Raw genomic sequence first — 26,041 nt, 5'->3', positions numbered from 1 at the left:
CGTATTAGTGAATGTGTATTATGTAGGCACGTTTGGCAGCCAATTTGAACACAGCATGGTGTTTAAAGAGTCATGAAGTGAATGATCATTTTTTATCTGGGGGATTGTTGGCCAGGACAGTTCACAGTGGAGCAACGTTTAAGAAAAACCTAATGACTTTCAATCTAATTTTGTCAGCTGGATAATGGGAAGACGTCCAGAATACACTGATCCTAAAGTGGTTGCACAGGGAGATGGAAGAGAAGGTATGATTTTTTTCCCCAATGTTTGTATAGGATGAAAAAAGTTGTAACTTTTTTTTAAATTGACACTGGAGGGATGTGGACATATTGGGCAGAGAAGTTTCCTTGTCAACACATGCCCCAAATAAAAAAATGGTCACTCACACCTTGGCTGTTTGTGGGGCATTTCTGTGGGGAAACATGTTGTCCACAAAATAAGTCAATCCACCTTACAGTATATCTTCTGAAGCAATTGGAGACATCAACAATGTGATAAGGCACTATATATATATTATATATAATAATCTCACTGTTGGTGCCGCTCATAAGGTCTGTGCACCCAGCATCATCTCAAATAGTGATAAATAATGGAGTCTTAGTGAGTAGACCTGGTGTCATGTAAGTAGCACAGGGGAAGAATGCATAAATAACCATTAAACTTTTTTGTGATTTCCAATAGTGGCCAAAGACGCACCTGAATATTTCTCCAGAATTGTTTTTGTGATTATCAGACCAGCAAGAAAAAAAATCTAATTTCTTGTTGTGAAAACTCATGTATTTTTTGTTTTTCAGTTACTAGGGTCAAATCACAAGGATATGTTACACTCTCATTCAATATGGTCACCAGAGATATGAAGAAGCTTGGCTATGACTCAGGCCCAATTGATGGGTCAAATCCTCAAGTGGTATCTATCTCTGATCTCTCAACTCTCTCAATTAGAGCATAACTAGCTCTCCTGACTACAGATACTGACACACCAAGTGACTGGTACAAAGTATTGTCCCCCCCCCCCAGCCATAACTGTCTGTTACCAACTTTGACTTGAGTACATTTTTATACTTTAGATTAATAATTGAAACAGTGCACTTTAATTTTAAATTACACTACAAATTTAAGATCCAATTTTGCATGTCTGGTGAAAATGTTGCATGTACTAGCAATGTTTTATATGTAATAATAATGTATGTAATAAATTCATATTTAGTTAAATCTGGTCCACCAAATTATTCAGATGTACTTTGTTGTCCACCTCAGATTATAGCCAATAGAAAAACTATTCATCATAAGGCACAACCAACACCTTATCAGATTGTCTCAAAGATGATTTTCTAATGGTGTCTTGGCATCTTACAACATTTACATGAAAAGGCAGACAACCTCAGTTTGACATCCAACAAGACATTAATAATGCTTTTTTTTGTATTGCGCTGGAATATGTCTTAAAATAAATCCATAACCTTCTAACCCAGCAGTAAGAGTACGACAGTACCAACTGAACAAGGCAGACCCTTGGAACCTGCAGGGAAATTGTAATAATGTGTTAAACCCAGATCAACATCTTTATGGCTGTAAAATAAGCTTGAACAACAACAATTATTTAATTTCATTATTTAAGCAAGAGCCCCCTGATCTTTACTGCTGTTGAAATGATAAACATTTGTGTGACTTTCTACAAAACCATTACATAGAAAATAAAACACAGAACATATGTTACAATAATATGATAAATTATATTATACAACAACTGGGTACAAATTCCATAAAAGCAGCCTGCTCCCAGCATCATTAATGAGTTTGGTAAATTACAGAATGTAGTATATGAAAAGATAGGTTACTCACCATTAGGTGTAGTATTTCTCATTCTTGAAATCAAGTTATCCTTTGCATACCATAACAAAGGTGAGCTAAACAACCGAGAAATCACAGTAGTATCTTGATCTGTTTAACCAGAACCCAAGTGACTTCCCCTTTCTCACTCCCTCACAAAAATGTCCCTCAACAACACATTTACATTGTTCCTTTCACATGAGCGCTAGTTGAAGTTTTCATCAGAGCTGAGGGGTGGATTCAGGAGGAAGGTGACCAATCGAAGAACAAGGTCTTGAGGTACAGGGAACTGAATGGAGTTCCAAAGAGTGGGAGTAGATAAGCTGAAAACCCAACATTAACAGGCCAGTGCCTGCAGTGTGGTGAGAGCAGTCAGGTTGATAAAAGTTTAAGAAAGATGCAGAGGCAAAAATGTGGAGGGATTTAAAAGTGAGGATAGGATCTTGAATATTATATTCTGGGGGATGGGGGAGATAGGCTCACAGAGTCTTGTGATGGAGGGAAGAGTTGTGAAATCTGAAAAGCAGGACATTAAAGAAACAAAAGGCCTATTTTTCCATCTGTTGCACATTTCTGTGTAGCAATTCACTGACTAATAAATAGCCATGACACAAAGTTGTGAAGTCCAAAGTGACTCCAACAGTATCACCTTCACTGACTACTCAGATGTACTCTGATGGTTTAATGGTACAATAATGGTGGACTGATAGTCAGCTAACAACCTAATAACTGAATAGATGAGCAGCAATTTCTAACAGGATTCCTTAATCAAGGTGATGAAATTCCAATTTCTTTAATTAAAGAATCCTGGTAGAAATGTTATATTATGCACCCAGCTGGTAATGCTCTTACATGCATTTAACAACCTTGATATACATATTTATTGAGATACGAGATGTGTATATCTAATCAACAGAATGAGCCAACTCTTCAGATAGACATTTCTAACACATGCTAACTAACTAGAATCTTGGTAGAATTTTAGAATAAAAATAAGTTCATCAAACGAGGTAATATTCTATTCCTAATTGCCTGCTCTCCCCCCTCATGCTCTTTTCTATTTTTCATCATTAAATGTTTCATATCAATGATTTTATACAATATTAGACATTCTAACTTTCTCTGAAACAAGGACATATAACACACTCTTGTATTTGTGCAGTGGGAATCCACATTTGGAAGAAAATATACTGCTCAATTATGATTCCTATTGTAAATTACCAAGTCTGACATTATCAATATTCTTTGATACCGTATAGGTAAAAAACATGGCTATTACAAGAAACATGCAATCCCATTTTGTTTCTAGTCACTTGCCTTCAGGGAACTTGAACGTTGAGTGGTATGGAGATCTAAGATTGTACCCAGTGTTTAACTGCTGAGCTGTTAATCTCAGTCTCAATGTCCTGGAGCAGGAAGGGAAGAACCATTCTGGTTCAGAAGACCATTCACAAGACCATTCTGACACAATGAGACCTAGAGGGAAGCTACTTGTCAACCCCTCTAGCTTGCAGGGAAACCTGAATAACAGGAAGAAGCATTTTTTTGCTTTTTTTTATGGGTGGGTGGGAATGGGGTGGGGGCAGTCGGGAGAGAAAAGAATAAGGGAAACTAGTTACCAAAAATTGCTTTGAATTTTGGCAGTCACTGTATTAATGTAAATCCTCGGTTATCTTGAGAATATCTGAATCAAATGCATCAAAATGAATTAGCAAAATAAAAATAATTTCATTTTATTTACAAAATCCAGGAATTTTAAATCACAAAAATTATTCGTGAACTTTTACTTTTAGAGTGGTGACAATTTTCAAAGTGACTCAAGTCTTGTGCAACTCCCACTGTCATAAATGTAATTTACTAATTGACATATTTCCCCAAATAGAAGATGGAAATATGTCAAGTCAATTTTTTCCCCAAATAGAAGATGGAAATAGGTCAAGTCAATTTTTTCCCAATAGAAGATGGAAATAGGTCAAGTCAATTTTTTTAGAATAAAAATACAGTTTGTAAAACTAGTGCATATCACATAATAGACCATGCATGCCAAAGGGGTAGAAATGCAAATACAAGCAGAAAAGTTGTTTTTGAGAAACAATAGAAAATGCTATATTTTAGTTTTTGTTATTTCTGTTACATTCATGCCAATAATAAAAAGCACTGCCAGTTGAGGTAGTTTTGCTGTGACAATGCTGCTCAATCTGAATACCAATAAGATTGGCTAGATGACTCAGTTCCAATATATTTTCTATTATCTACCTCCTATGAAGGGAATTTTCTTCAAAGTTCTGGAATTTAGACATTTCAAGGCCCATTAGAAATCTACAAAACGTGTTCAATCTTCTTTCCTGTTTTTGCATTAGAAAAGCCAGTCTGGGTAGGGTTAAACAAGCAATTGAGGTGCAATTAGAAGCAATAGGTAACCCTGATAAAAATTGAGTACTAAAACCAGATTGAAAGTTAACATCTCACATGCTTCATTCTTTCCTCACTACCTACAGCAACAAAAACATCCTATCTACGACTATCTCGGACTATACTGAAGAAGCACAATCATTTGGAATATTTTCTTTATAAAGAGCTTGTCAGCCTTGATTTTTTGAATATATAAAATTTAGCCATCAATGGTACAATGGTGCTAAAGGAAGTCGTCAGGAGCACAAGCATTTCTTCTTCCAGGTTCGTCTAATTTTTTCGTTTAGGGCCACAATCAATATCAATGTCTTGTTCAAGAACCACTCTGGAATGCTGCAACAGATTGTTGGGATATGTGCCTGCACCTCAGTGAACTCTTGGTTTCAATTATGTCACAACACATAGGCACTATCCCACAGGAAGAAGAAAAAAAATTGTTGGACAAATAGCTTCTCGGAAATTGTTTGCTTTATGGAAACTGATAGGCTTGCCTCCTAATAGTATTATTTTGCTTTCCTTTACTAAGAGTACAAAAAGGAGAGAATTGTATTGAATTTCAGCTTACCTAGCATTCAATATCAACATATCATGAATGAAAGCTCCAGAGACAAGTGTGACAGCAAATCTACTAAACGTCACAGGTCAACGGGAGCTACAGATAGACTCCAAGTGTAAAAGATAAACTTTTTCAAGATATGTCACAATAAGGCATAGTTAGAGCACAAATTATGGTGGTGACAGGATTCCGCAGCCACCATATCAAAATGGAAAAAGATGCAAATGTATGTTGGGGTATGTGGTGAAAAAATGCATAATGTTCCATCACAAGAAGGGGAAGTCACATAGGTTCCAACTGGTAAACCTTTCAGGCGTCACATTCTTGAAATTTCCCAGAAGCATGGCTTCCTTAATCTATGGTATGTTAAAGGTAATACATACAAAAGTATTTAATGTTAAAAATGTATAAATGACCATTTAAAATACTACCATAACAATTTCTATAATAAAATATTAGTAGATAGCTACAGTACACTTGAAATACAAATAACAGATACCGAAAACAGACCAAACATAACATTTATGCAGTTATGTAACAGCAAAGAAATTTTACAGTACAGGGTGGAAACACTTCTGACATTACAAATCTTACCAGAAGCTTTGTATAAAATTTAGTGACTAAATGCAAGGCTACAAGTAGTGGCTACATTCTTAGCATGCATACTCTCACACACTCACATGCACCCTTCCAAAATCTTGAAATAAATTCAAAATATCTGGAATTACTCAAATATAAATATATTATGTGTTGTGACTCAACAGGGATAGCTTTTTGAATGAACAACTTAACAGAAATTTTGTTTTGGGTCATCTACATATTTGGCATGTAGATAACCTGCATAAAAAAATGCAAGCTAAAGTGTCAAAATAACTTCACAAATCTGAAAATATTCTGTTATAAAATGTGCCATACTATCTGTAGTAATGCCAAAAATATTTTTGTATAAGGTGCACACTAATGTAGCCAGTGTATGTCATCACTAGACAAATTAGTTTGATAAACTAATTCTTATATTTTTCATACCTTGCTATCTTTAAGCAGAAGAACTACTGGAGCTCATCATTTCACTTAGATGTGGATAACACGTGACACAAACCAATGTCATTAAAATCTGTTAATAGAGATCTATCTGTGCAGGTTAAAACTTGTATGCTAGCAGAAAAATATGGACTTGCTCATAATGGTTAACCAATATGAGTAAGTTATGGACATCAAATTATTTTCTTTAGAATAAAATAACTAATGAGCAAAACTAAAGTTTCTACTTCTCCCTTTAAGTGGGTGTAGGATGCTATTCTCCAAGAGCTATTTGCTAGTCAAATTACAAAGTGCACCAGCACCAGCTGCAAAGAAAAATGCAGAACGTTAATTTTGCCATTTTTGCACTTTAAAGAGAAGTGAAATTCTAAATTTGCTCAGCCATGAAATTTAAAGTTAAAACAAATATTTTGCCTTTATTTGTGAAGTGTGCACACAATGATAAAAGCAATACGTGAGTTGGGTGTTGTCTATGCATTTAAATTGCTGAAATGAAAGGAACTAACTGCTTATTAACATTTGTGCATAGTAATTTACTATTAAGCCATCTGCTAGCCAGTCTTTCATCCAACAGAAATCAGCTTGCAATTGATTATAACTGTTCATAAACTGCTATGCACTTAGCTTTGAACCCACATGACATACTGAACATAATATGCAAATACACTTACATTCATTGGATTCCCTTTTCTCTTTCTAAAACAAAGATCTTAATCTTTCTTGCAATAACAATGAAAACATACAATCTCGGGCCATATATTTCATGGCACCTGTCAATGCAACATTTTAAAGCAGATTTTTTAAAAAGAAAGTTTGCAAAATTCTAACATTCTAAATAAAACCTTAAAAACATTATCAAACTTGTAAACTGCAATATGGTTTCAAATGACAAACTTGTAATATTCTTCTATTTAACCTTAACATGAGACCACCTTGAAGAAAGGAAGCTGTGCAAAGTTTCCAGGATTAACTACATCTGCCAATGTTCAAATTGAAATTGCTTAATGTTTGCTGTACTTACAAAAATAAATGAAATGAAAAGCTTCTAAATTCTGAAGTTACATTGATGTAAACTCTATACTAAATGTTTATTTTATCACCATGCATCTATTTTGTTGTATTAACAAAGGTGAACAATACAACCTTACACCTGGACAAGTGTTATTAAATATTCTAGAGAAGAATAGCAATTCCCATTATTAGCAAGTCCTAAAATTTCAATTATGGAAATAGACTGATCCATGCAACTTTCCACCCACTTAAAAAATTGTTCTTCACAATATTTATTCTAACTTTTGCTAGATGTTTATTCATCATCTGAGGCAATACTTTAATGATCAAATCACTTTACAATGGATTTCAATCCTATCAGTGTTATGTTTAATAAAATATAACTGATACCATCTGATTAACTGGTATCCAGTGCCCAGAGCATGATTTCAAGCAGTGATAAAAGGTGCATGCAACAGTCTTATGCTTAAACATTTTGTGCAATAGCATATTTAGAACACAGCACATTAAAAATGTAGCTATCCTCACAGGTTTACAAAATTATTTTTAATTCATCAGCTTTGAGCCTAGGGTGCGTAGTATAGTTATGCTATAATTATCCTTATTCAAAACCGCTTATCATTGACCAAAAGTAAACTTCCAATTCCCAAAACAGTCACTAAGGCTTTCATAATTTACTTTCTTTGAAGAAGCAGGTCAAATATCAATTATCTGCAAAGTATGCAAAAACAGAGTAAACAGTGAATATACCACACAACACTATGTTACCTTTGGACAAACTGTAATATGCACTTAAGGATTGGAGGATACAATAGGCGTAAATATTAGATTCACGTTACTACTGTTCAACTAAATGTCCAGTCACTGTACGATACCTCCATTGGCAGCAAATAGCTTCTTTAGAAAACAGTGAAAATTAACCACCATCAATACGTACTTCATAAAAAACAGTACAGTAAAATCCAAACCTACTTTGAAGAGTTTCTCACCACACCCATAAATGTAGTCTAAAATGCTTAGCTATACTCCTATCTAGGTTTTCTCTTTATATTGAAGACATATCCTCTAGTCTTTTTATAAAAGGAAAGGATTAGTCGTACTAGAGGTCTGGTTTGTAGGTGGAAGGATGCCTGTTGATATAAGTTGTTGGGGCATTGTTCCCACAGTGTTCATTCCTGTACCAATCCTACCCATAACTGGAACAGAAACCATGCCCATTGCCATTGGTGCCGACAAGGAGGTGCGTGGCATTGGGTCCAGGTTGACTGTAGACATGCTGCCAAACGCAGGCTGCCCAGAAGCCATTAAGGGGCTTCCCCGCATTTGATTCAGGGTAGGAGGCTGTGGCTGGTTAACTTGGAAGGGATTAATTTGAGTGACCTGGACAGGGGTTGGACCTACAAAAAACACAAAGTTACAATCGGTCATCAGTGAAATCATTTTGCAGGACAGACACACACAAACACACACACAAAGACAAATCAGATAAGCCAATTTAACTGCTTCAGATTATAACATCTGCTGCACATCATAAACTGAAAATTGTTTTTCTAGTATCACGATAGCAGACAGCAGAAATGTTAAAATACACGGTAAAGAAAAAATCTAAATGAAACTAATGCTAAATAAATGCATTTGCATTTTAAATGCATTGCAGCACTCCAAAGGAAACTTGTAGGTACACACTGGTGCACAATCAAAAGAGGCATACCAAAGCAACACAGTCCCTGAAAGTAAAATTAAAGAATGGGGTTTGCTATCAAAATAAATAATTGTCATTCAAATTTTAAATTTGCACATTTTCTTTAACAGACAGGCTCCAATTTTACTTTCCTCTTTCTGTGAAAATGAAGTCACTTTCCTTGATAGAGTTTAAAAATCAGAAGAGACACAATTAGGAAAATTGGCAAATGACAGAGACTTTGTTCAAAGAATAATCCTACCATGCATACTGAGTAATCTACTTTTTTCATTTTTTTTCACACACCTTTAAAAGTACCTGCCTGTCTGACAACAATAGGGGAGCCTCGTTTGTCCACAACAATGTGGATTACTTTGGGGGTGTAATACAGAAATCAGTGCTATTCTTGTCCATGTGGATCTTTAGTCTTTTGAGAAAATAACTGAGTTTGACTCTGACCCACTGAAAGTGAACGTCATTGAGAAGAGGTGTTAAAAAAATCCATAATAAAATATCACTTATAATATATCTGGCGTTACACTACTTCCATTCCTGTCTAATCAAAAACCATTTTTTTGTCTATTGCAGAAAAAGTACTGTTATAGCTGTAAACATTTAATAACATAAGTCAAATGCAAAAATTATTATGAAATATTTAATAGATTTTAAACTATCAATGACCTTGTCCTTTTTACACAATACAGCTAAGAAACAAAGAAAGTCAAGTCTAAGAAAACAAACAGAATATTGTGGTGCAAGGAAATCTGAGGAAAAAAGTTACCGTACTCATGTTCTGTAGAGCAGATAGAGCTACAGTAATAAATGTAGTAAGAACAACAAAGCACATTTCCCGAGCTCTCATGAAAGAGTAACTATAACAATGATTTGAACAGGTATTGATTTGTGAAAAAGATCATAGAATCGGTCTGGATAAACAAGGCTCTTCAGCCCATCTGATTTCATCTGTCAAGAACACCCACCCTACATCCTCCCATCACTGCACCAAGTTGCTTTTTAACTGAGTCTCGTGCCCTCTATCACCTTTCCTGACAGCCTGTTCCTGTCGTTGATTACCCTCTGTGTAAAGAAATACTTCCTGCATTTGTCCTGAAATTGCCCTTCACAACTCTAAACCATTGTCCTCTTGTTCTACCCTAATGAAGCATCTTAAGGTATTGATCTGGCTTTACTTCTACAAACCCATTTAAAATTCTGTACACCTCCATGAGGTCTCTCCGAGTCATCCTCTTTCAAGACTGATGAGCCCTAGCTTATCTAGTTGTTACTCATTACTGAAATTCTGGAATTGAATGACATCTGATTAACAATAGAATTACCTTATTGAAATCTGGCAATTAAAAAATGTTTTTGAAAATTGCTAACTCAACAGCTGCTTTCCAACACACATTCAATAAATATACAGGAAACAGAAACAAATCCTGTACAATATAAAATAATCATACAATAACCCTGTTACCAAAAACGAGTTGTGATTTATGGAGGAATAGCGCCACAGTTCAAAATATGAAGCAAAGTTCAGTGTACTTCTGCAGTTCATACCTGGAGCTAAAAAAGGATTAGATACACTGGAAAGTTGTGAAGGCGTGGAAACCAGTGAATTCAAATTCACCAGGGCTGCATTGGGGCCCAGGAAGGACTCTGGTATTTTCCGAGTTGTGGGCTGAGCATCAAATAAATCTGGACTAACTGAACCACTGGTCTTAGAACTTGCTCCCAGCATATCAGCCCCATCTACAGAAAAGGTTAGAATAGTTAACTAAAGCATAGTATATTTCAATACAATTCAATAGTACTCAATTCAAAGCTTTTCAACAAGACCGTTGTACCCAATTATATTCACTTCTGGGTCCAAACTGTGCTGTATCGGTGTTCCTGTCTACAAATGAATTTATTTACTGCAGTATATGGGTACATTTTATTATAACTGTTTGCTGCAAGTGCCATTTATTGTATTTAAATAAATCAATGAACCATTAAAGTCAAACTTGTTCATCTTATCAATTCACAATACTATCAAACATATCTGTAGGTTTTCATGTTAGATTTATGACATTCAACATATACTTGATTATCAAAATATGAAAATAAAGAAAGCACGTTGCATAAGAGCCCTTCTTTTATTTAGCAATATATTCCAGTCTCACAGGACTATGCAACTAAATCAAAAAACAGCAGTTTTGAACCTAATGATACTTTTAGATCACATGGGGAGAAGGAAGATGGTGCTGCAATTTCTCTGGAAACTAACATCTATTGTTCCTGCAGTCAAGCCTCAACATTTTACCCAACATTCAATCTCCATCATAGATATAATGTCAGAATATCTGGAACAACACTTAGTGATTTAAAAAAAACACCCACATATCCTTCTCCCACAACACATTTATATCAAATGCAAGGATTATTATTATTATACAGGCCAACTCCGTTATAACGAGGTGCATGTGTCCAGTATCTCAGAGGTTACGTTATAACAAAGTGAGAAATAATGGCCATCTTCCAAAATTATCAGGTCATTGGTTGACGTCACTTAAACAACAATTTACATTTATACAGCACCGCACCTTTCATTTCAGGAGTAGCCCTGAAAACACAACTCGCAGCTGATTAGGAACATAAACAGAATGGGGGAAAGGAAGAGGTGCTGAAAACATTTGAAAAGATTGGTCTTAAGGCCGGTTTTGAAGGTTGGAAAGCTGGTGGCAAGACAGAGGGACTCCAGGATGGAGTTCCAGAGAATGAGAGCAGAATACCTGAAAGTTCGTCCACCGATGATAAAGCGAACTGAGCAGGGGACATGAAGCAGGCCGAAGTTTGCTGAATGAAGAGAATGGTTGGAGCAGTAGGGTCGTAAAAGTAGGATGGGCCAGACCATGCATGGATTTAAAGTGAGGACAAAGTTATTGAATTAATTCTCTGAAAGATGGAAGCCAATGGAGCAGAGTAAGGATAGCGATGATGTGTTCGCAAAGCCTGATGTGAAGGCAGAGATGTCAGTAGCACTTTATGTACATAGTGTACATGTATGTACATCAGTGGCGATCAGTCAACCTGAAAATCAAACTTTTTTAGTGGGCAATTTGGCTAGTCTTTGGAACGCTTTGGGATGTCCTCCCGACATGAAAAGGGCTATACAAATGTAATTTTTTTTGTAACATATTGTAGTCAGAGCCAGAAACTAGAATACGGTATAATGTGGGTCCAGAGTAGACCCAAGTTTCTAAGCGAACCCATGGTCAACCAGGCCTGCCTGTTTGCAGTTTTTAAAGTATTAGCTTGAAAATTTACACAGACCAACTTACCAGTTGCCTTTTTTGCAGATGCTCGAAGGCCCTCAAAATCAGCAAAGTCATCCTTGGCTGCCCCATTCAATGTGGTGAAGAGATCAAAATTTGTACTTCCTGTGGGGCAAGTAGAGAAGAGTCACAGCAGATAGTCTAAACTTATTTAAAGTCAAAAGCAATATTCAGCACATTACAGTATCAGCAAAGGCCCCACCTTCCAGAGAATTAAATATCTGAATGCCTCATAATATCATAAAATCATAAAATTATACAGCACAGAAGAAGGTCATTCAGCCCATCGTGTCTGTGTCGATTCTTTGAAAAGAGCTATCCAAATCAATTCCATTCCCCCGCTCTCTCCCCATAGACATGCATACTTGTCTTCCCCAAATATCCTGGTAGATACTTATGCTGAATCAGGTGCAAAAGTACAAGTATAACATGGTCCATTTACCAGTATTGATATCCTTAAGTTGAAAATAAAACTCACGAATATAAAAATTCCTTCATTAAATCAATGTAGCTATTTAAGTAGACATTTTGTGCCATGTCAAAAAAATTGTACACAACTTTTAAAGGTAAATGAGACATCTATTTGATCCAACTTCAAAAGATAATCAAATAGAATATAGAAAGTACAGAGAACTGAAAAGGATATAACAGGGGCAAAGAGAATGTATGAGAAAAGATTAGCGGGTAACATAAAAGGGAATCCTAAGATATTTTATAAGCATTTAAAGAATAAAAGGTTAGTCAAAGGTAGGGTGGGTTCAATTAGGGACCAAAGAAGAAATCTTCTTGTGGAGGCAGACATACTGAATGAGTACTTTGCATCTGTCTTCACAGTAGAAGAGGGTGCAACCAATACCACAGTATCGGAGGAGAGGGTAGAGAAATTGGATAGGATGAGAGTAAACCGAGAGTAGGTACTAAAAAGGTTGTTGGCACTCAAGTAGATAAGTCACCCAGTCCAGACAGGCTGCATCCTAGGTTACTGAGGGAAGATGAAAATATGGCTTTGGCCACAATCTTTCAATCCTCCCTGCACACAGGGGTGGTGCCAGAGAACTGGAGGGTTGCAAATGTTGCTCCCCTATACAAAATGGGGCAGAAGGATAAAACTGGAAACTATAGGCCAGTCAGCCTAACATCAGTAGTGGGGAAACGTCTAAAGATTAGAATCCGGGACAAAATAAATTTTCATTTAGAAAAATATGGGTTCATAAAGGACAGCTAAAACGGATTTGTTAAAGGCAAATCGTGTCTAACAAACCTGACAGAATTTTTTGATGAGGTAAGGGAGAGAGTGGATGAAGGTAGCGCAGTTTATGTGGGTTATATGGATTTTCAAAAGGTGTTTGATAAAGCACCACATAAGAGACTTGTAAGGAAAATAGAAGCCCACGGTATTAAAAATTACAGTGGCAGCAGATACAGAACTGGCTGGGAGACAGAAAGCAGAGAGTAAACTGTTGTTTTTCTGACCAGAGGGAAGTGTACACTGGTGTCCCCCAGGGGTCGGTATTGGGACCACTGGTCTTTTTGATCTATATAAATGACCTGAACTTAGGTATAGGGAGAACAATTTCCAAGTTTGCAAATGATACTAAGCTGGAAAAGTAGTAACCAGTGAGGAGGATAGTAACAGACTGTAAATGGACACAGACAGACGGGTAACATGGGCAGACACGGGGCAGATGAAGTTTAATGTGGAGAAATGCGAAGTGATGCATTTTGGGAGGAAGAATGAGGAGAGGCAATATAAGCTGATGGTACAATCTTAAAGGGGGTGAAGAAAAAGGTAGACCTGGGGGGTCATATAAGTAAATATAAATAAAGTAAATTGAAGGTGACAAGATAGGTAGAAAAAAGTTTTATAAATAGGGGCATAGAATACAAGAGTCGGGAAGTTCTGATGAACCTTTATATAAACATTGGTGGGGCCTCAGCGAGAGACTGGGTTCAGTTCTGGGCCCCACACTTTAGGAAGGAGGTCAAGGCATTGGAGAGGGTGCAAAGGAGATTGACCAGAATGGTACCAGGAATGAGGGGCTTCAGTTATCAGGAGAGGCTGGAGAAGCTCGGATTATTCTCCTTGGAACAGAGAAGGTTAAGAGGAGACTTAATAGAAGTTTTCAAAATTATGAGGGGATTCGATAGGGTGAACAAGGAGACACTATTCCCACTGGCGGGTGGGTCGGTAACCCGAGGACACCGATTTAAAATAGGGGAGGTGAGGAGAAATTTTTTCACACAGCGACTTGTTCATATCTGGTGGAAGCCAATTCGATAACAACTTTTAAGAGAGAAATGGATAATTATTTGGGGAGGGCAAGTTTGCATGGGGAGAGCGTGGGGAAGTGGAATTGATTTGGATAGCTCTTTTCAAAGAACCGGCACATACACTATGGGCCAAATGGCCTCCTTCTGTGCTGTATAATTCTATGAACTTTAGTCTTACCAGTGTTCACAGAAGCTAATGGAGATGTTCCCCATGGGTCAGCTGAAGGTTTCACAGCAACAGATGAGACCTGTGAGGAAGTCCATGGATCGATATTTGTAGGAAGTGACTGGGTGGCCAAGGAAGCAGAAGTACCCCAAGGATCGATGGCAGTGGCTTGATTGGTACCTAGAACATCAGAGAAGCCAAACTAAAGCATTTTAATTCCCTTAAGATACAGAACTGAAAAATAAAACAAAATATTAAATGGATCACACAACACTTGAGTAACAAAAGTGGGGAATGACTCAGATCTCCAGTTATAAAAATAAGGAGGTTATTTCCATTGATAGATGAGTCTGTGACTAGGGGGCATTGTTTTAAGATGTACAAGAATAGCAAAATGAGAATTTACGATTTTTTCCACCCAGAAAGTTGTTGGGATGTGGAATGCTCTACTGATTAGGGGGTAGAGACAGAGTCTATTGTATGGGAAGCAGACAAGCATATGAAAGAGAGGGGCTTGAAGAGATATGGGGATAAGGGGGGTAGTGGAACTGAAGTGATCTCCTTATACTGTGAGCCGGTACCGACTTGATAGGCCAAGCGATTTCCTTCTATTGTTGTAGATTTCTGTTTCTACAAATCACATCAGCAACAGAGCGCTAAGCTTTTCTATATTTTCAAATATAGATGTTTTACACATTCAAATTTAGTTTGGTAATTGCTCTGCAGAGTTAAGTCACAATTCACTGTTGCTGTCAGATACATAGTTTTTTGTAGGTCAGCCAGGTGTTTAACATGTGCAAACCCATCATCAATTTAAGAGTACCCAAACCAGACAGGGTTTAACATATGTAGGCCATCTATACTTGGGAAACTGCCCGTCGTAAATGGGCACTTGCATTATACATGTAATCTTACCAAGTGATTGCCATGGGTCAGGTGCTATTGGACTGCTGGTTCCTCCCCATGGGTCATTTTGTTCTGCGGGGACAGTTACTCCCCAGGGTTCTGTTTTTTGTCGTGGTGCAGTAGGCACAGCATCCATAAGATTAAGCAATGGTGTCTGCCATTTAATAGGAAAGGAAGAAAAAGTTTCTTTAGTATTGTCAGAAGCTTTATAAGAAGGAAAAGGGTATTTTAAGTTTAAAAAATAGCTTTAATGATCTGATACAGTATATATTCAGTCACCATTTCAATTCATTAAAATAAAGCTAAATAAATTGTTATTCATTTTGAACTGGAAAATTATATTTTTTTCAGGGAGAGAGGCCAAGCCACCCCATTATTTATTTCTGTATCCTGAAGATCTATAATGTGGACAGGCAACCTAACCCTCACTGTAAGCTGGTGACTAGATGTGTGAAAGCGGGCCAAAGGTTAACTGTTCCTTCCAGTGACTGACATAACATCTCATTTTACAGCAAGGATGCGATTGAGGACTCAGCTAGTAAGAAATCTTGGCATGCATAGATCTCACTTGGACTGTTCTATTGCATAATACCAGCTATTATAATCTATTATATATTGATATTATAATCTATCCTGATTATTATAAATTGATATTATAATTATCTTGATCAGATTTTTTAAATGCACATTTGGATAAGTAATTCACTATTGCTAAGTAATTCAAGAGAAAAGTTTTACTTGAGGAATTAACAGCATATTCACAATGAACTATGAACAAAAATTAAAGATGCAGAAATATCAACAGTTTTTAAATTATTTTTAAGAGTAATTGTGTTCCTAAGAAATCGTCCCCACAAAAAGATAGATGCGCTCTGGGACACTACCCTGCGTGAGGACACTGTATAAATGCAAGTTGTTATTCTCCTTAATAAAGACTTCTTTTAAAAAACAAGAGAATATTCACATTAAACGTAGACAGCTTTAATCTCACCTTTTTCTTCTTTCGAGCTGTGTCTCCTCCGGATAGAGATGTATTTTTGCGACTTTCCTCTAAAGCCATCTGAAGTCGAAGATCATCACCACGGCGAATGCGGTCCTCCTGACCAGGAATACATCCATAATTATGAACAATTTTTACAAATTACAGTGCAATGCAAATCACCCGATTATGATGTGCGTCAACATTTCTCAGTGTAACTTTAAGGTGAATTATTAAATATGTTACTATACAGGAAATCAATTTTCCATCAGATTAATTCACCACAATCCAAGCAAAAAAGTGAAAACTATTTTGACTTTAGATTTCGTCAACAAAGAAGATAAAAATTATCATGAATGGTCTGTGTGAGAAGCTGAAAAGGGCATGCTACAATATCCCTATCATTGATTTGATTGCATTAAATGTCTACTGAGCAAATCAAAGCACCAACAAGAATGGATAAAATAGTTGCACGTTAGCATTTTAAATTGCTCAGTACACAAAAAATCTATTTTATGCTGGTCTGTTAGGTTTCCTTTCTTTAATATAAATAAATTATAATCTATTAATTCAATACAGAATAGGGAAACAAACTGTTCACTGAATTTATTCTTGTATCGCCTAACCAAGTTTTATTTCCGCCCATAAAATTTTTGTTTGTTTTTCCAAAAAATCTTATCCAATAAAAATATAATATACTATATTCCTGAAATAAATTATGTTGTATGCCTCTGTCTCTTGTGGATGGGACAGGTGTGGCAGCATACCATCTGAGGTTCCTTTAGCCATTGCTGAACATACAAGCAAAATCTACCTATTCTGATAGACTAAAACTCCCCATCAGACAAAGCTGAACTGGATTTTCATAAATACAACTTCAAGGTACATCTTATAAATATTCAAAGTTTTTCAGTAAATTACACCCTTTCTAGTTAGATTACAAAGCATCAAACACAATACTTTTTTTAGCTTAAGATCATAAAAGACCTGGAAACTAAGTTAATATATACACATTAATAATAGCATTTTATCTACACTTCTAACTCTTAATATGTCACACCTGTGGGAATGAAACAATGCAAGTTGTTTTTACTCCAGACATCGTGTCAGTGAGATTAAGAACCCAACAATGAGACAGATAATGTACAAGACCCCACTCACTATGTGCACTGCATTGACTTTCATAACATCACCAGTTTGAAGCACTTTAATAAGCATTAGCTGCAGTGTTTCTAAACTGCCCCACAAAAATAACACTTTCTAACTAAAAATAAAGGTTAAAAGTTGTTAATTTAAAAGGTCTGAAGAAAACCCATAATTATTACATATTTTAATGTTTATTGTAAAAAATCCATTCTAGGTCTACTATAATAATAAACACAAGTGTGATTATTTTTTAGTCATCTTGCTTTAATCAATTAATTGATGACTATATTATGGCAGAGGTTAGGGTGTAAAACATAGTTGAAAGGGGTGGGGCTACAGCTAATTATTATGTGCGCTGTACCTGTTCTGCTGCTTCCCTGCTCATGGCTAAAGCTAACTGCAGCTGTAGCTCTTCCTCTCCACTTGTCTGGGGTCTTGCCTGCTCCAGCTCCGAAGAAGCTTGTGGAGAGGTTGCTAAACAGAAAGAAGAAGAAATACATTAAAATTAAGAATTAGGAAACGTTACATTTAATCTGCCTGGTATCAAACCACCTCATGCATGTGGATATCAATATACGTGCTCATCGACTAAAGTTAATGGGTTGCTGTAGTCTTTTGAAAACAGTTTTGATGTGGGGAAACAATATAAACACTCGAAAGGAACATGTCTTACGCATATGGTTAGTTGTACTAACAGCTTCCGACACATGTCACCTACAAGCAAGAAGATTTCTGCAACAAAAATTTCAAATAAATCCATTTCCTCAAACATTGCGCTGTTGTCGTTGACTTCTAACTTGTATAATTGATCACAGAAACATTTTAAAAGCACCGTTCTCTCATGCCTGAACATTAATGGGCAACTGTAGCTTTGTCTACAATCTAACATATTTATTGGAAGAAAAATGATTGCTGAAAGATTAACAAAAACAATTTACAAACATGGTATTGACAATATCTGGATCTATCTAACATACAAAGGAATTACAGCTATTCTTAATTATAATAAATGAAAAACATAAGGTAATTAATAACTACGTTCTTTTTTTAAATTGGTTGTACTCTTAAACGGCAAATGCAATTCAATGTAGAAAAGTGTGAGGTGGTACATTTTGGTAGAAAATAAAAACCTAAATAATAATAATAATCCTTGCATTTGATATAGCGCTTTTCACGTCTTCTAGACGTCTCAAAGCGCTTTACAGAATAGAGTGTAAAGTGAATTGACTGTGGGCAAAATGCGGCAGCCAATTACACACAGCAGTGTCCCAAAAACAGTCGTGCATTGAAATGACTAATTTATTATATTTTTGAGGGATGTGTGGAGTAAGGAAACTTGCCCTAGGTTTCATCCTGCTGGGAATCGAACCCAGGTCTCTCGCTTGCAAAGCGAGTGCTCTAACCACTGAGCTACAGGACTCCACTGGGCTAGAGGAGCAAAGGGATCTAGGGGTACACATACACAATTCATTAAAAGTAGCAAAGCAGGTTAATAAGGCCATAAAAAAGCCAAACCAGACATTGGGGTTCATTTCTAGAGGGATAGAAATGAAAAGCAGGAAAGTTATGGTGAACTGCTATAGAACCTCAGTTAGACCACACTTAGAATACTGTGTGCAGTTCTGGTTCCCATGTTATAGAAGGGATGTAGAGGCACTGGTGAGGATGCAAAATATATTCACAAGGATGATCCCAGAACTGAGAGGTTATGTCTATTAGGAAAGGCTGAACATGCTTGGACTCCTTTGAAAAGAGGGTAAGGGGTGGCCTGATAGAGGACTTTAAAATGATGAAAAGTTTTGATAGGATAGACATAGGGAAGATGTTTCCACTTGTGGGGGAAGACCAAAACCAGGGCCATCAATATAAAATAGTCACAAATAGATCAAATATGGAAGTTAGAAGAAATTTCGTCACACAGAGAGTAGTGGGAATGTGGAACATGCTACCGCAAGGAGTTGTTGAGCCAAATAGCAAAGATGTATTTAAGGGGTAGCTGGATAGGTACATGAGGGAAAAAGGAATAATAATAATAATCCTTGCATTTGATATAGCGCTTTTCACGCCTTCTAGACATCTCAAAGCGCTTCACAGAATATGCTGTAAAGTGAATTGACTGTGGGCGAAACGAATAGAAGGTTATGTTTGAAGACTTAGTTGAGGAAGGGCATGAGGAGGCTCTAATGTATTCTTTTCTTTCGCTGTCAGTTACAGAATTAAGGGAACTGACAATTCTTTCTGTTCCTGGGTATAGTGGTACATGGTTTACACAACCCAAAAATTAGATCCCACTACACTGATATTTATTAAACTATTTTGTACATTTCAATTTGCACTTGGTCCTTTTTCTTCATTTTTTGTTTCTTTAAAGTTAAGATTAAATAGATCTAGCTTTTAAATACCGTAATAAAATTTAGCAATAGAGCCTGGGAACAACATTTGAATAATTATGAAATGGCACTGTGAAAGCAGTGAAACAGGGTGGAGGAAAATCTAAACCAATCAGCACTATACCCAAAATAAAAAATAGACATCATTGTTAAAATGGGTACCTCTTTCTTTTACAGATGTATTGCACTTCAAAAATCCACTTAAGAATCTGTGCAAGTATTGTATCTCCTAGGTCTTTTGAACAAATAACCTACAGTATTTATTTTGTGTACTCATTTTAACCCCCAACCCTAAACCCAAGCAACAGACAATCAAACATACTAATCCAAAGATTATTTGTGCACTGGATTCTCCATTTACATCTGAAGGGCAGTTTAAATATAGCATCTTTCTCCTTTAGTATATTGGATTACAACCGGCCACGTCTGCATTGCTCCTCAATCGAGATTACCAAAACACATAGGCCTGCTTTTATTATCTGTATTTACTCTTAGGAACATATTTCCAACAAGACATTTGGAAGTACACAATTTCACAAACACACAAAGATACATGTATTTGTTCAAAGATAAAAGCGTAGGAAGGGGTTGAGACAGAGATGGAGTTCCAGAGAGCGGGGCAGAATGGGCAAAAGCTCATAAGGCAACTGGACAGGAACATGAAGGGTTTGCTGAGCGCCGGAGCACAAGTAAGATTGCAGGAGGTTTATAGAGATAGGGTGGGAAAGTCTGTGGAAGGATTTGAATACAAAAACAAGAATCTTGAATTCAACCCACTGGAGGAGTGAGTGGAGCCGAACAATGTGTACATCAGAGCAGTCTGATAAAGCCATAATAAAAATATATTCTGGGGGGAAAAAAATTCTTCCTCTACCTGCAAAGTTTGACTCCTACTGAGCTTACAAGTACTAAAATGTTACCAGATACCAGGCTATAATGCTCTATGGGTTGATATTCCACTTGGCAATGAATTTCTCCATTGTTAAGTATTTATGTAATGCCAACCAGAATTCAGTTCTTCTGGAATCAAACTTTGGGCATTCCTTCTCTATCTTGCTCCAGACACATTACGTTTATATCCTGTTTAAATATGTTCATGTTTAAATATAGCATTGCAGCGTTTGAGCGCTTAACAATACTGTAGTTTGATATCAAACCAGGGAGAAAGAGGTGGCCATAGGCATAGTCGTAGAGGAAAGTCTTACGTCTTAAGACCCATCACATGAAACTGTTGATTAACAACAACTTATATAGTGCCCTCCACGCAGAGGTAGCGTCTCAGAGCGTTTAACAGTCGCAAAGTCTGAGCCGGGGGGGGGGGGGGGGGGGGGGGGGGGGGGGAGTAGGGGAGGAGGGAGATGAACGTCAGCATGGCCGAAAAGGTTTTCAGGCGGAACTTGATAAAGGAGAGAGGGGGGGCAAGGTGGAGGGATTGAGGGAGAGTGTTCCAGTTTTGGACTGTAGTGGCTGAACTGGTGGAACGGAAGGTGTGAGGGATAAGTAGGAGGCTGATGCCAATCGAACGGAAGCGTCGGGTGGTGGAATAGGAAGTGAGGAGGTTGAAGAAGTAGGGAAGAGCTAGGGAGTGAATGGATTTGAATACGAGTGTGAAGATTTTGCACAACTTCTACCAAAGTTGCCTGCAATTCGAACTCATGCAACTCATATTATATGTTACAGTCCCGACTGATACGACTTGTGAGTTTTAATGTATAACTATAAAATAATTCCCCAATGTAGAAGCAGACCACCAAATACATGTCCATGTGTGCCACTAACTTGTCAACCAGCTACTAATATTCTGGATCCAGTTTGGTGCACATATGTCAATTGTACACATACGGTACCACATCAGGACTCTAACTCAGCTACAAGATTGATTTGGTAAATGAGTAGCAACTCTCTCAAAACTGCAGGATAATGCTTGTTAAATAGCAAAACACTGGTTAAACAATTCTAAAAAGAACAGAACTACAATATTTGCTGACAAAGGGATTCAAATCAGGAATAGAGAAGATTACAAATGAATATAAACTGATACTATGAAGTTAAATTGATTTTAAGAACATAAATCTATAACGGATCAGGACAAAGAAATAGAAGCAAAACGAAGGGGCCATCCTTTGAACAACAGAGTGTAGAGGAGTAGGGTGTGAGCAGATCGGAGGTAGGGCATGAAGTGATTTGTGGGGGAGTATGAGAATCCTGAAATCAATCTGTTCAGATCGATCATTTTCAGTTTTGAAAGATGGTGGGGAATGGTTTCCCTGTTTCAAGTTATAAAGCATAAATTTAAGTTGAAAGTTTTGAGTTACAAAGAGTAAATACTGATGGTTAAGATCTCAAGTACAGTAGGCAGTCATTTTCTGAAAGTACAGTAATCAGAAAACTCCAGCGGAAGCTACATTTACTATTCTAGAAACAACTCCACAACTAACGTGATAAAAAAATGAATGTAATATGAGCCATGTAATGTAGGTCAATGTTTTTAGGACTATCTGCCTGTTTGAACAAAATTTGTATGATATTTATCACAAATATTTAACTCTCAGCTGCCATTGAAAACTTAAAATAAATACAATTTTACAGTAAAGATCTGGTTATTCTCAACAAACCTGCAACTGCATCAAAATAGTTAATCTTACTAACATGAAAATCATATAATAAGGATATTGGGCCACAGCTATTCAGGTCACACCAATAGTCCTTCCCAAGAAAATAATATAATTAACCAGAAACTGAAGGTTTCCCTTCCATACATAAAATATAAAAAGTCTACATAGTACGATATGGTGAGATTGTAAGGTAATGCTCTATTGGAGTTCAGCAGGAAGCTATACACTACTCAAAACAATGTTTGAGTGATGGAAAGTCCAGTTTCTGAGCCATTCCATTTGCTGTGTCTTACCCTCACATAATTAGTCCTAATTACATGGTGTAATTAATTCACCCTTGCATTTGCAAAAATACATAGTAAACACAATTTGTATCAGCATTGAAAATATCAACCACACAAGCTTCTACAATTTACATTATAGTGTACAATACTTCAATGATGTACTTTCCTGATGGTAAATTCTGTAAAATCACCACCCTACCCCAAAGAATGATAAACAGCACTCTTCAGACATAGCAGGTTCCATAAACGGAATAGATTTTTCTTGTTCCTATATTCCTAACTTCAGACTGTCAATAATTTATATCATCAGATATTTCTTTTGATATAGGGGTGCACACAACTGCTCATTTTGACTCCCACATAAAATGGATGAACACCATAAAATGGAGGTAATCTTGAAAAGTCATTCAACTGGTTTTTAAAATATTACATTTAAGAATTATTTTAAATCCACAAATGGTTCTAAATAAACTTTGATAATACAGTTCATTATGTTCCATCTTGCTGCACACTGAAGTCAAAGGTCACTCACAGTTTATCCTCTGCAATAAAGTAGAACTCTATTGTGAGACAGTTGTACGCATATTGATGCATTCCAAATTTGACATGTTTAAAGCCTTACTATTTACATACATCTAAATCATTGTGGTGCCTAGCTCGTAGGATGAAGTACTTTGAGATGTTCTACCAATATGAAAGGCACTATATAAATGTAAATTGTATTGTATATTTTTATGGAAAACACAAGAACCAGCTGCAGGGAGGGTGGTCTCCAGCCAACACTGTCCTTTCTTTGAGCACCTTGGAGGTGGAGTCGGCTTTCAGGGGGTACACCTATTGACCAAAGCTCCTCACATGAGGACCCAGATTAAGCAGCTGGTGCTGAGTAAGCCTGGAACACGGACCTTGAGAACATCAAGGTGGCACATCACAAGCTGTTCTGTAAAGATCCTCCCATCTCCTTGGAGCTGAATTGGCTCCAAAGTGACGTGTTTGACAACGGAATGTCAGAATCGTGTCAACCCTCTGTGGCAGTCCAGCTCCACAGAATTCCAAGAAACTACTGATGACAGCAGACATAAATATCTCTGGAATTTAGATTTACAGGTAGGATCCATGGATCTCTCAGTTTGGTTTGGATACTCTTAAGCAAGGCCATAGGTTTCTATGTGTGTCAGATACCTGGCTGACCCCAAAATATTGATCAGTTAGATTTCAAACACCTTGCTGACCTCTTCTACAACTTTATTTGTCCATTCTCTGAATCTCTCAACCTGCAAGCTTTGAGTGCCTAGACTCATCCAAAACCATAGCATAGGTTTCTACATCAGCCACATTCAGCTTCAATTAAAACAACATAGATGGATAGAGATCCGATCTATACAAATGAATAATCAATAAGGTATCACACAAGAAGGGAACTACATCTAATTTCCTGAACATTTCTAATATGGTTGAAAACTTGAAAAGTTTGGATCGAACCTATTCGAGACCCAAATAAAAGTTACAATCCAGGCCACAATCTGCTTCTTCATTGTTTAAGCATGCAATGTTTCCAATAATTATAGTCATGCCAACAAACCCAATGTACCTCCCTGAAAACTTTCTGTATAAATGAATGGATATTCAGATGTCACATCCTTAATCTCATATTTGCATGGATATTGAGCTCATTGTTGTAGATTTATAAGAAGTAAACTTGCAGGAAAGCCTGAAATTCTATGCACTGCTGCACTTTTAAATGCAATCTCAGCTATTTCTCCGTTTTACAATTCTACCCCCATACACTGAAATGTAGAGTTTATCTCAAAACTTGCAGATTACTCCATTTGTACAATGTTCATAATAATACTGTACCCAAACTTACCAGCATATAATTGCAAGCACCAGGAAGAAATTTAAAGCATTATGGACAACATACTTACAACCATGGTATGAAGCAGGTGATCCTCCTGATTTTCCATACTCGTGTTCTGAATAGCTTGTAGAGAGGTTAGGCTGGCTAGACCCACGACCAAAAGTAATCTGGTTACTGCTTCCTACTCCTGTGGCTACCTGAGCCATACGTTCCTTTGTCTTAAGAGCTTGGGATCTTTCAGATTTGAGACGCTCATCGTCCTTCAGCAAAGCCACAAGCTGCTTTGACTTCTCTCGCACATTTATGCCTTGGTCTTTGCCATCACGATCAATATACTGGAAGTCTTTTAGGGTCTGAATGGCAAATATGTTCTCTTTGCACTGCTGTGCAACTCTTTCAGACCCAGTTTTTATCATATAGTCTAACAATGTCAGAGCCTTGTAGACATGTCTCCAATTCTTGCCATGATCATTGAGACGTTTCCAGATCATGCTCATTATTTCTGAGAATGCCACAACATTGTAGGTTAGGTCTGCTATTTCAGTCATCAAGGAACTTGAAGGTCCCCAGGGGTCATTGGAGGTTGCTTCACGCACTTTAATTTCAGCTTCAGAATAGTTGTTTACTATGTTTTTCATCTGTCGTCTAATAGCTGATGTCGTCATGATGGATCTCTTCACAAGAAGCAGATCTACTAGAAAAGGTCTTTTAAAGGAACTTGTCTGATGTTAAGAGAATTTTTTAATGAACACTTTTCTTTCGGAAAGAAGACTCAAAGTTCTTGTATTAATCAACTCAAATCTTCTGGCAAAATCATTTCCTCCTTTCAAGGGATAACTTGCTGTATTAGGAAAATTACCTGCAAAATAAAGTAGTTTTAAATTAATTTGTTTATAATGAAATTGTACATAATGTTTTAATTAACAGATTAGTTTTACATAAAGGTCAACATTTTTAAGGGAATCCATCAACACCGAGGAGGTTTCGACAGTTTGCAAACAGCCAAATCCAATTTCTCTCTTCAAAGATGACATTAAAGCCATAAGTAGTAAGACAAACCAGGCATTACCTCAATAGAAAAACTAATAAAATCAATAACCTAACGGTTGACAGAAACAAAACAACTTCAGAAGGATCTTACTTAACCAACCTCAGACATTTCAAAGATGATAGTCCAAACTGATACTAGAGAAATATGTACCTAAATTTCCAAAAGGTGTTTTAGATAAAACAAATAACAGAATCTCAAAAGAGACTTCCTTCAAACTGTGAGTAGATATTAAGGCATGAAATTGGTGTGGATTAATAGTTGACTAAGGGAAGGATGCCCTTTTACACTTGTAAAAGCGATGAAAATAGCAAGATGGTAAAATGGTTGCCTCAGGGATTTGTGCTGAAGAACACATTTTACCATTGCATCATGTACAATTCCGACTATGCTAATGAGGAAGAGTGAATCACATCCTCAAATTACATTTAAATCTGTATTCTACAACCCCACTCCTTCCACTCAGATACCATTAACCTGCTTCATATTCCTCACCTAATCTGCCCACCATCGGCAAACGAGTTTTCAGA

At 36.8% G+C, this 26,041-nt stretch overlaps 2 protein-coding genes and 1 non-coding gene across 3 annotated transcripts in view; 1 reads left to right on the top strand and 2 right to left on the bottom strand.

Annotated features, from left to right (window-relative positions):
* Positions 1-1,212, top strand: part of b9d1 (B9 protein domain 1) — a 2,333-nt gene extending 1,121 nt beyond the window's left edge. The window contains exons 2-3 of the mRNA XM_042341002.1: positions 178-245; positions 795-1,212. Coding sequence (XP_042196936.1) covers positions 178-245; positions 795-949 — 223 coding nt within the window. The 3' untranslated portion in view covers positions 950-1,212. The remainder of the gene's footprint in view (positions 1-177; positions 246-794) is intronic.
* Positions 1,005-26,041, bottom strand: epn2 (epsin 2). The gene is made up of 9 exons (XM_042341001.1): positions 26,007-26,041; positions 24,531-25,322; positions 17,678-17,790; positions 16,183-16,290; positions 15,201-15,345; positions 14,298-14,465; positions 11,855-11,953; positions 10,092-10,283; positions 1,005-8,247 (listed from the first exon to the last, which is right to left on the bottom strand). The coding sequence occupies exons 2-9, from the start codon at positions 25,126-25,128 to the stop codon at positions 7,925-7,927; spliced, it is 1,746 nt and encodes a 581-aa protein (XP_042196935.1). The 5' UTR covers positions 25,129-25,322; positions 26,007-26,041; the 3' UTR covers positions 1,005-7,924.
* On the bottom strand, positions 18,665-18,736 carry trnaa-ugc. Its single transcript has one exon. It is a non-coding gene; the product is annotated as a tRNA-Ala (tRNA).

This window comes from Callorhinchus milii, unplaced genomic scaffold (assembly GCF_018977255.1).
Source record: "Callorhinchus milii isolate IMCB2004 unplaced genomic scaffold, IMCB_Cmil_1.0 Scaffold16, whole genome shotgun sequence".
In the NCBI taxonomy this organism is placed as follows: Eukaryota; Metazoa; Chordata; class Chondrichthyes; order Chimaeriformes; family Callorhinchidae; genus Callorhinchus; species Callorhinchus milii.
The sequence above is the reverse complement of the archived record's forward strand: the minus strand, read 5'-3'. Positions and strand labels throughout refer to the sequence as shown.

What these genes read in the sequence shown, in the direction of transcription:
- epn2 (XM_042341001.1), bottom strand. Translation starts at nt 25,128, where the DNA reads ATGACGACATCAGCTATTAGACGACAGATGAAAAACATAGTAAACAAC. An exon ending in GCAGGGAAGCAGCAGAACAG is followed by an intron (nt 16,291 to 17,677) that starts GTACAGCGCACA and finishes ATTCCTGGTCAG; the next exon opens with GAGGACCGCATTCGCCGTGG. An exon ending in CAGCTCGAAAGAAGAAAAAG is followed by an intron (nt 15,346 to 16,182) that starts GTGAGATTAAAG and finishes ATTAAATGGCAG; the next exon opens with ACACCATTGCTTAATCTTAT.